This window comes from Erythrolamprus reginae, chromosome 3 (assembly GCF_031021105.1).
Source record: "Erythrolamprus reginae isolate rEryReg1 chromosome 3, rEryReg1.hap1, whole genome shotgun sequence".
NCBI lineage: Eukaryota > Metazoa > Chordata > Lepidosauria > Squamata > Dipsadidae > Erythrolamprus > Erythrolamprus reginae.
The window spans coordinates 840,678-851,639 of NC_091952.1; the positions used below are offsets into that span (position 1 = coordinate 840,678).

General features: G+C 58.5%; 1 protein-coding gene across 1 annotated transcript; it reads right to left on the bottom strand.

Moving 5' to 3' along the window:
* Positions 1-483: 483 nt before the first annotated feature.
* On the bottom strand, positions 484-8,342 carry LOC139163454 (E3 ubiquitin-protein ligase RNF182-like). The gene is made up of 2 exons (XM_070744254.1): positions 7,684-8,342; positions 484-679 (listed from the first exon to the last, which is right to left on the bottom strand). Exons 1-2 carry the CDS (start codon positions 8,340-8,342, stop codon positions 484-486), a joined length of 855 nt encoding a protein of 284 aa, XP_070600355.1.
* Between the last annotated feature and the right edge of the window lie 2,620 nt (positions 8,343-10,962).

The window sequence follows — 10,962 nt, forward strand, 5'->3', positions numbered from 1 at the left end:
AAGAGTTGGAGAGATTGAGAGGGGAATGAGAAAGAAAAAGGAGAATAGAGACTGACACATTTATTAGTATGATGGAGGTGCAGATAAGGAAATATAAGAGATTGGATAGAAATATGTAACTATGAGTGTTATTGATATTATCATTTTTTTAAGGCTTATGCATTGATATATGTATGGACGTGGAGTTAAAAAATAAAAAAAATATTGGAGGGGGGGAACAGGAGGAGAGGAAGGGCTCCCCCTCCTTCTCTGGTGCCCCCCAGGGCTCACCCCCCACCCACCCACTCTGCCTTCTGTCTTGCAGGTGCCGCCCCCCCGCTGCGAGCTGCCTGGAGCGATGCCCCTGCTGTGGCCGATGCCCCCGCTGTGCAGCCCCCTCCTCTGTGCAGGGCCCCCGGGGGACCCCTGCTGGGGCAAGGCGGCCGTCTGGAGGGAGAGCACGGGGGCCCTCCGGGCGTGGCTGGGCCAGCACCTCCAGAACCCCTACCCCAGCAAGGGGGAGAAGGTCCTGCTGGCCGTGCTCAGCCAACGGAGCCTCAACCAGGTCTCCACCTGGTTCGCCAACGCCCGCCGGCGCCTCAAGAAGGAGAACCGGCTGCATGGCGGCCCCCGGCTGCTCACGGCTGCGGGCGAGGAAGAGGCGGAGGAGGAGGAGGAGGGGGGCCCAGAGGGACAGGCTGGAGACTCAGGCAGGAGCCCCCAGGCCCCGTGGGGCAGCTCCAGGGCCGCAGACCCCTGTGGAGACCCGGACCCCTTTGCCTCCGTCGACCGGGATGTGCCAGAGAAGGGGCCCTCGGAGCCCAGGCTGTGCAGTGTGGTGGAGCCAGCCACTCGCCTGCTGCCCGGGAAGCCTCCCCAGCGGGCGTGGGGCCTCCGTCCCCTGAAAACTCTCCCCTCCGGCCTCCGGGAAGGGCCCGGCTGTGCCCCCGGGGAGGTGAGGGGAGATGGGTCCCTCCTGGGCCCTGCGCTCTGGGGCCTCTCGGAAGAGTCGGGTGGGGCCGGAAGAGGCATCGCTCTGCCCTCCCCTGGCTGGTGTGCCTGGGAGCTGGACTACAACCCCCAGGAGGCCCAGCTGGCTTGTCAGCTGGTCATGCAGACTTGTGGCTCTGCCCATCTGGGGCCTGCCAGGCTGGGGAAGGCCAGGGCCAACAGGGGATGCTGTGCTGCGGGGGAACTCCTGCCTGGGGGCACAGGGGGCAGCTCCAGGACGGGCCAAAGGGGCAGGCAGGGCCACCCTCTGGGGCAGTGGGTGCCGCTCGAGTGAGCCGTGGGCAGGGGCCCTGCCTCTCTCCTGGGAAGCAGCACGAGGGGTCCATGGGGCAAGGGGGGGCTCCAGGGCTTGGGGGTGCCACTGAACATAAGACCCTAAGAAGGGCCAGAGCCCCTCGAGTCCAGCATTCTTTGTCCCACAGTGGCCCCCCCAATTGTCCATGGGGATCTTGAGCAGGAGGAGAAGGCAGGACCCTCCCTTTCCCTTGACCCCCAACAAAGGGGACCCAGGGAACCCTGCCTGCCTCCACCAACACAGAAGCACAGGCACTTGGATAACTACCAGGAGACCCCACCCTCATTGTCCTCCTCCTCCTCCTCGAACCCAAGAAGAGCCCTGCTGAATGGGGCCAAGGCCCATCGAGTCCAGCATTCTGTGTCCCCCAGGGGCCCCCAATTGTCCAGGGGATCTTGAGCAGAAGGAGAAGGCAGGACCCTCCCTTTGATTTCACTGGTGGGAAGCCAGCAGGAAGTCACAAGTCGCAGCCATCTGGGGTCCTTGCTTAATGACCGGCGTTGCTCTTTCCAACCACATCACTTAACAAGACAAATTCCACCCTCGACCGCTGTCGTTAAGTGGGGGTTGATTCCCCCTGTGAGTTCCCGCCTCAGGACTCGACATACGACCACGAATTGAGCCCATCATTTCTGTCGCTAAGCAAGACAGTTGTTAAGGGACCGTTCTTGTCCCACCTGCTAAGTGCTCAGTAACAGGGGGGCGAAGTGAACCTGGCTTCCCCACTGCTGGTCAAAGGGTCACGAAAGGGGGTCAGGTGACCCCAGGACTCTGCAGCCATCATAAATACGAGTCAGACGCCAAGTATCCAAACTCTGATCACGTGATGATCCTGGGGGGGCCACCATGGAGGTCCCCGTGAGGGGAAAGGGCCATAAGTCATTGGAACTTCAGATGGTCACTAAACAAATTGTCGCAAGTCAAGGTCTACCTGTAGATAATCTGGTCAGCAAATGTACAGAATTCTGTGGGGTGGGAATGTCAGTCATGAATACGAAGCCTCTCCAGCCACACCCAGGAATCTCCACCCTTGGCCCCTTGAAGATTTGTGGACTTCAACTCCCAGAATCCCTCAGCCAGCCTTGGATGATAGAGATGGAAGAGGCTAGAAGGGTCATCTAACTCAGGGCTCTCCCATCTTGGCCAAGTTAAGACTTGAATCCCGCAGCCCACTGGTCAAGGCTGGAGGCCCCTGGGACGGCCGGTCCAAATCGAAGTCCAATGGCTTTTCTATCAACATTGAGGCAGCTCAGGAATCGCCCAGCAAGAAGGGAAGCAGCTCTTTCGCGTCCCCAACAGATGTTCTAGGGCTCTCCGTGATATTGTGCAAAACTCCAAAATCCCTCCTAGTGTGCTATTTACACACAGCGTTTGTGTTTTTCTGGCTTTGATCCCACGCGGCTCAGAGTTGCTCTGTGAGGGGTGGGGGCAGTTTCTAGGTTTGAGATATCATTTAATCAATAAAAACACGACCCCTTTTCTTTAAAGTCTGTCTGCGTGTATTGATCAATGCTTTTCTAATGGTTGACTTGGTGGAATTGCCCTCGTGTTGTTAGAGGTCAGCAGCTTCCCTTTATGGGGTCTTTAAGGAAATTGGAAAAATTCATAAATTTTATTGCTCATCCCCTGCCCCCCCCCAGTAATAAACCGATGCATCATAAGGAATTATATCAATTGTTTTATTGCCAGATGTACCATATCCAAAACATCCAAAAAAATAACACTCTCGTTCAATCAAATATGAGAATTATCTCACGTGGGAATCACCAGGTCAAGCGTGGAAGGGCCAGAATGACCACTGGCAGAACAGTCAGTGTGATAGGAAGCGTTCCGACTGCACCCCCCTCGCTTCCCCCCCCCAAACCTTTGATTGATAGGCGCCCACATGACAGTGTTACTCACAGCAACCTCCTCCCCCCCACCTGGGCCTTCCGCTCTTCTGAGGGGGCTTCCATCCGGGCTGGGGGCACCCCCACCCCACCCACCCCTGGGCTGGAGCCTCCTCTGAAGGGTTGGGGGGCAGTTTGAATTCAGTGGCCCTCAGCCTTCCTAATGCTGCAACACTATAATACAGTTCCTCATGTTGTGGTGACCCCTAACCAGAGGGGGGCTGCTCAGGTGGAACGGTGAGGTGTGCTGACCCCCCGTGGCTCAGACTGCTAGCAGAGTCCAGCGCAATTCTGCTACTGCACCTGGGCAGGTAGAGAAATCGCACGTGGACACGCAGGGGGGGCTGTGTTTCAGTGCGGCACCTGTGGAATCCAGCGCAATTCTGCTACTGCCCCTGGGCAGGCACGGGTGCCCCTGCGCGTCCATGCGTGATTTCTCTACCTGCCCAGGTGCAGCAGTATAATTGCGCTGGACTCCACCAGCACTCAGAGCCCCCTTAGCAGCCCCCCTCTGGCCCCACCATAAAATAATACAATTATTAGGACACTTGGGGGTGGGGGCTAACTTGCCTCACTGCTGGTTTGTTTCCTCCTGCGCTGTGTGGCTGCGCCTTGTGGGCTCCTGGGGCCTTGATGCACACACACATCATGCGCACTGCCGAATTTTTTAAAAAAATATTGCAAAGGAAAAAGGCGAAAACGAGATGGCAACAGATGCACAGTGCTGGATATTTGGCTTCTGCACATGCTCAGAAGTCCCCATGGTACAGATCCCCCCCCAATAGTCTATTTGCCTGTGGCTGGACCTTCCTGGAAGCGGATGGAGGAGCAGGGGCCTCGGTTCCTTAGACCAGCGGTGGACACAGTGGGCTCTTCTAAGACACCAGGGCTACAACTCCCAGAATTCCTGAGCTGGCAGGATTGGCTGGGGAATTCTGGGAGTTTGTTTGTTTGTTTGTTTATTCAATTTTTTAATGCCGCCCTTCTCCTTAGACTCAGGGCAGCTTACAACAGGTTAGCACTATTCACTTTTTAAAAACAGAGCCAGCCTATGGCCCCAACAATCTGGGTCCTCATTTGACCCACCTCGGAAGGATGGAAGGCTGAGTCCACCTTGAGCCAGTGCTGAGATTTGAACCGCTGACCGACAGATCTAGCAGTCAGCTTCAGTGGCCTGCAGTACTTCTGAAGTCCATGAGTCACAGAAGAGCCGACTTTGCCTACTCCTGCCTTGGAAATACATGTGTTTTCTGCATGGTCTTAGGCGACCCTTAAGGGTGAAAAGGTCATTTAATGCCCCACCCAAAGGGGCCCTGACCTACAGGTTGAGAACCACTGAGTTAAAAGCTCCGGCTGGATCGTCCAGTCCAGGAGTCTCCACTCTTCAACTCTGGGAGAGGAAGACCACCAGTCTTCAAGTTGCCGAGGCTGGAGACCCCCCAGGGCTGGGCCATCGGCTGCCTCCTTTTCTTGACCCTCCATCTCTGCCCACATCAGAGCATCTGTGCCAGCCCACTCCCCAAATACGACCCCCAATGGAGCCCTCCATTTCCGTGGCTGAGGGAGACGCTTCTCAAGGGAGTTGTGACCCCGTCTTGTGCCACCGTTGTGAAGGGAATCGGTCAAGCAGTGGCACCAGGGGTCAGGTGGATCCCCACGGAGGAAGGCTTCCCAGGGGCTGCAGAAGGAGATCACATGACCCACGCCCACGGACACGGCAGCCGTCACAAATATGAGCCACGGGGAGGCTGGGTGTCCTATCGGGTTCCGACCGGTTTGGATGAGGAGGCTGCACCAGAAGTAAAAGTGGAGCTGTGGCTGCAGCTTTGGGTCCAGCCATGCGCAGGGGTGCGTTCCAGTGAGGTTTTCCTTCTGCGCATGCAAAAAAGCCAAAATCTCACACCTCTCGCAAAATGTTGCTTCCTGCGCATGGACACATGCAAGTGCACGCCAGAGAACCAGAGCTGCACACGCAGCAGCAGGCCAGCAGTGGCGGGAGTGGTCATCCCAACAGGGCAGTGAGTGAGTGTGTGTGTGTTTCCCTTCCTGACTGCAGAGGCCCCACGTCTGAGCCCCCAGACGCAGAGAGAGAGCTGGCCCTCCAAAGCCGCCCTCTGAGTGGGGAGACACACTTCCCGAGGGGGCATTTTGGGGGGGTGTAGGAGAGGGACCCAAGGCCAGTTGGACACCCGCCCCCCCCATCGCCAGAGCCTCCCCCAGAGCCTCCCCCCTCCCCAGCCATCGGGGGGGGTGTCCCAAAGGCCGGGATGCCTCTGGCAGATCAGCCCAGGCTCAGCTCCTGCCCCTCCCCCACTGGCCCCTCTGCCTCCTTCAGCTGCTCCCCCCCCCCACCCAGCAGGTGGAAATGGGAGGGGCTGTGTGGAAGCCCCCCCCGATGCCCCCCCGAGCCTTCCCGAGAGACCTCCAGCCAGAGGACGGCAGGGGGCCTGGAGAGTCGGTCGAAGGGGGGAGGGACAAGAAAGCCCAGGCTTCGGGGGGAGGGGGGCTGTGTCATTTATCTTTGGGATTGATTGATTGATTGGACTTATATGCCGCCCCTCTCTGTGGACTAAGGGCGGCTCACAACATTCCAATAAAAAGATACAATATAAAACATTCCTAAGCCAATTAATAGAATAATTACTTTGAAAAATGTGCCTTAAAAACACATTTAATTTAATTTATCTGATTTATAAGCTTTGCGTGGGGGTGGTCTAGATGCTTTCGTGGAGGCCCTCTGACCCCGGGGCTTGGAAGCTTGAGCAGCCTTGGCAGTGCTGGGGGAGGTGCGGGGAGGGGGGAATTCGGGAACATGGGGGTTCAGGGGTCTCCTGAGCTGAAAGAGGGAGCACCCACTTTCTCCCCCCAGGAGGAAAGGGGCCAGAGGAACTGAGGGGGGGGCGTTCCAGGAAAGATTCAACACCATGAGTCTGAGTGGCCAAGGGAGGTTTGGATGGCCTCTGGCACCCCCACCTCCCCCAGAGGGCCCCTCATTTAGCCACAGGGGATTCTCAGGAACCTCTGGGGAGGGTAGGCAGGGTCCGGGTGCGAGTGCTGCCCAGGAGCTGAGGAGAGACAGAGGGCCCCTCCTCCATCATTCGTGCTCGGGTTTTATTCCTGCCGCCCACCTGCCACCTGGAGCCCCATCAGGATGAGGAAGCCACAAGCCCTTGCCGAGCTGCTCCTGGGGCCTCTTTTCCTGGGACCCCTTTCCCATTGTAGCCCCCTCCCATCCCTCCGGCGAGACCTTCACCCAGAGGGATCCCTGGGGAGTTAGCCCCCCATCTGCCAGCTGCAGCCTTTCCCAGAGTCTCCCAAAGCCCAAATCTTCCCTAAAGGCTGAAAGGCAGGTAAAGGATGCCCTTCACGATATGGAGGGTGGTGGTCAGGTACACTGCCCTGTAAGAACATAAGGGAACCTACGAAGAGCCCTGTTGAATGGGGCCAAAGCCCATCAAGTCCAGCATTCTGTGTCCCACTGTGGCCCCCCAATTGTCCATGGGGATCTTGAGCAGAAAGAGAAGGCAAGACCCTCCCTTTCCCTTGACTCCCCACCAACCAATGGGATCCAAGGGAACCCTGCCTGCCTCAACCAACATAGAGGTGGCACATGGACATCTATTTTTCAATAACCACCGATACACTTGGCACCCATGAATCTGTCCAATCCTGCCTTGAAGCTCTCCAGGCTGACAGCTGTCATGACCTCTTCTGGAAGGCAATTCCATCAACCAAGGACCCTCTGGGTGAAGAAATATTTCCCTTTATTTGTCCTCACTTTCTCACCTGTGAGCTTTAGGGAGGGGCCCCTCGTCCTTGTATTGTGTGATGGAGAAAAGAATTTTTCTCTATCCACGTTTTCTGTCCCATGCAGGATTTTATACCCTTCAACCAAGTCCCCCCTTCAACGCCGTCTCTCAAGGCTGAAGAGACCAAGGCCTTGCAACCTGGTTTCCTGAGGGAGGGGCTCCATTCCCTCGATCATTCTTGTTGCCCCTTTTTTGCACCTTTACCAGTTCCATTATATCCTCCTTGAAGTGAGGTGGCCAGAACTGGACGCCAAGTGGGGTCTCACCATCGATTTGTACAGAGGCAATGCAACACTTACCGACCCATTTTCGATTCCCTTCCTAATCAGGCCAAGCATGGAATTTGCTTTTTTTACTGCTGCTGCGCCCTGGGTTGACCTCTTCATTGAACTGTCCACCAAAACCCCAAGATCCCTTTCCTGGGTTGTCTCAGAAAGCTTGGTCCCTGCAGACTCCTGGTCCATTTTCCACCCCAAATGTGTCGGCTGCTCCAGTGACAAACAGCATCCACAAGAAAGGAAGGACGAGGCCGGCAGTTTCTCTGCCCCCCGGGTGACCAGCTTGTCGGAACTGAGGCTGCTGGAGGGAAGCTGTGAAGTTGGCCTGGGGGGGGCACAGGTGGGGGGAGGTCTGTGCGAAAGGGGGTGCAGGAAGGGGCGTGGCCTCCCCCAAGGCCGCTCAGGGGGGCGGGGCCCAGTGGTCCTGGCAGAGGCAGTGGCAGAGGCCGTAGAAGAGGCCGAGCAGGAGGCTGGAGGGCACCAGGCTGACCAGGGCCAGGCCCAGGCTGGGACGCTCCACCAGCAGCAGGTAGATGCCCAGCGGCAGGGAGCTGAAGTAGACCAGGCCCAGCAGGCCCAGGAGGAACTGCGGGAGGGGCCGCTGGGCACCGCAGAGCCGACAGGGGGGCACCGGGCCCGGGCACGGCAGGGAGGCCGAGCTGGGCGGGCGGTAGAGGCGCATCACGTCCACCAGGTCCAGCGCCTCGGGGCCGCCCGCCGCCGCCTCCTCCTCGGGCACCTCCAGCAGGGCGAGCACCAGGCAGTCCGAGGAGCCGCGCTTGCCCTCCGCGAAGGGCTCCAGCACGGCCGGGCAGAGCAGCACCTCCGGCGGGGACGCCCCGTCCGGCAGCCGCGCCACGTCCTCGCCGGGCACCGCCGTCTCCTGCCGGCAGAAGGGGCAGCGGAGGCACCCCGGGGAGCCGCCCGCCTCCACCATCCGGCGCAGGCAGCGGGCGCACATCTGGTGGCGGCAGCCGAGCACCTTGGGCCGCCGCCCGCGCCCGTCGAAGCCCTCGCAGCAGATGCCGCACTCCGCCTCGGGCGCCGCCCGGCGATCTCCGGGGCCCCGCGGGGGGGGCATGGCGGCCCCGGAGGGCGGGCGGGGGGGCCCTGCGGGGAGAGAAAGCGGGGGGAGGCCGTCAGCAGCGGGATCTGTCTCGGAGGGAGCGTCCAGCAGACCCACCACCCCCAAAGAGCCCGGCTAGCCCACGATGCCTCCCCAGCGCCGCCCTCCTGCGCCCCCCTCGTCCCGTCCCCACACAGCCGCCAGGTCTCCAGGGGTCCCCCAGTCCCGGGACGCGGCGCCCGTGGTCAAACCGACTCAGCAGCAGTCCCCGCCTGGAAAGCCCCGCCCTGGCGCTCAGCGCCCCCTGCCCGCGCCCTGCATTGCAGGAAACCCTGGCAGGCACCGAACTGAGCTGGACAGGCAATTGGGCACCACATGGCCTTCCTTCCTTCTGTCCTCTCTCTCTCCCCCCTCCCTCCCTCCCTTCCTTGCCTCCTTCTTTCCCTCCATCCTTCCCTCCTTCCTTCTGTCCTCTCCCCCCCTTCGCCCTGAGCTGCAGCCAGGCAAGCCATGGAGGGGGGGGGCGGATGGTAAAGGCCACGTGGGAGGCGCCTCGCCCCGAAAGACCTCAGAGCCCCCGCAATGACCCCTCCCCGGCTGCCTCTGCCCGCTTACCTCGCCGCCGGCGCCGAGAGCAGCGGCCGCCCGTCCGCCTCGCAGAGACTGCGGCAGCTGGGCGCTCCCGGGCCGTGGGCATCCCCCTCCCCCGTTGCCTAGGGCGACGCCGACCGAGGCGGGTGTGGGCGACGCTCGCTCGGGACCCGGCCCCCTCCCTCCCCCCCCTCCGCCCGGAGGTCGCTCGGCCCCTCCCGTGGCCCGGCGGCAGGGGGGGGGCTTCAGGTTCTGCCACGCGACCCTGCTGCCTCCCCCCGCACATTGGCGGGGAAACCCAATTGTGGGGTCCGAGGCTCTCAGGGACCAAATCCAGGCCGCGCCCTTCCTCCCCTCAGCGGAAAAGAGAAGGCAGGAGGGGCCAGGCGGTGGCATCACCAACGCGGAGCCCCCCCCCGCAGCAGGCCTCCGGGGGCTGCCCTTTAATGGGAGACTTCCAAAGCCCCTGGGGGGCTTGTCTTTGAAGCCCCCCCAGGACACCCGCTGCCTTCCCAGGGAACCAAGGCAGGAAGGACCGCCAACTCAGAACACAATGCAAAGTGTGGGTCATGACCCATAAAGCCCTTCAGGGCATGGGGCCAGGTTACCTCGGGACCCTCTCCAGCCTCTGGCATCCCAGCGGTCAGTCGGGTCCCACAGAGTCAGCCAGGCAATGTCACTTGGCAGAGCCCAGGGGAAGAGCCTTCTTGGTGGTGGCCCCGGCCCTCTGGAATCAGCTCCCCCCCCCCGAGATCTGAACTGTCCCCACTCCACAAGGCTTTGAAAACTCACCTTGCTGGCAGGCTTGGGGCCGTTGAGTGTTACGCCTGGCTCCAGCCAACAATTGGAACGTACGTGGGGTGAGTGTGGATGGTGGTCTTAATGTATTGGGGTAGTAATAATAATAATAATAATAATAATAATAATAATAATAATAATAATAATAATAATAATAATAATAATAATAATAATAATAATAATTAGATTTGTATGCCGCCCATGTCCAAGCACTCGGGGCAGCTCACAACAACAACAACAACAACCAGAACAACATATTTATTTATTTATTTATTCATTCATTCACTCACTCACTCACTCACTCACTCACTCACTCACTCACTCACTCACTCACTCACTCACTCATTCATTCATTCATTCATTCATTCATTTATTGAATTTGTATGCCACCCTTCTCCGCAGACAATACAATACAAATCTAATATTAAGAAAAACAAGTTAAAACCCATTATTACTATAAAACAATCTATGCTACACAATCACACCACACTCAAATGCTACAAGTCAGAACGGGGGGAGGATTAGTCCCCCAATGCCTGGCAACATAAATGGGTCTTCAACATCTTGCGGAAGGCGAGGAGGGTGAGGGGCAATTTGAATCTCCATGGGGAGTTGATTCTAGAGGGCCGGTGCCACCACAGAGAAGACTCTTCCCCTGCGCCCCGCCAGACGACATTGCTTAGTCGACGGGACCCTGAGAAGGCTGACTCTGTGGGATCTAATCGATCCTTAGATCCGATTTTTGAATTTAGATTCTTTATACATTGTATTTTTGTACCTATTTTGCTGTGAGCTGCCCTGAGTCTGCAGAGAAGAAATCTAATAAAGGAACCAAACAACTGCTGCCCTTGCACCGGAGCAGATCAGCTGCCTGGCAGGAATCTGGAGCTGACCCTGACCCTGGCCAGCCAAGATCCATCACTCATGGGACCGGACAGGCCTGCCCTCTGATGGGGTTGCAACCAGAGAACTGGCCCGAGGAAAAGGGGCTCCTCAGACGTCCTCTGCAAAGACCACAATGTCGGTTAGGAGGACAGATGTCCCTTAAATTTGGGCCTATCACCAGACTGGTTCGGTTCTGCAACCCAACAAGACCCACATGGACTTCAGAGGAGAATCAGAACTGCAGAAGAAACGATGGCTGCCCACCTGCCTTCCCTTGAGGACCTGTGGACTGCACGGGTCAAAAAGAGGGCGGGGAAAATATTGACTGACCCCTCAGATCCTGGACACAAACTGTTTCAAC

Coding starts and splice junctions, on each gene's coding strand:
- LOC139163454 (XM_070744254.1), bottom strand. CDS start 8,342: ATGCCCCCCCCGCGGGGCCCCGGAGATCGCCGGGCGGCGCCCGAGGCG. Junction 680..7,683: donor TGCCACTGCCTCTGCCAGGA/CCACTGGGCCCC, acceptor GCCTGAGTCTCC/AGCCTGTCCCTCTGGGCCCC.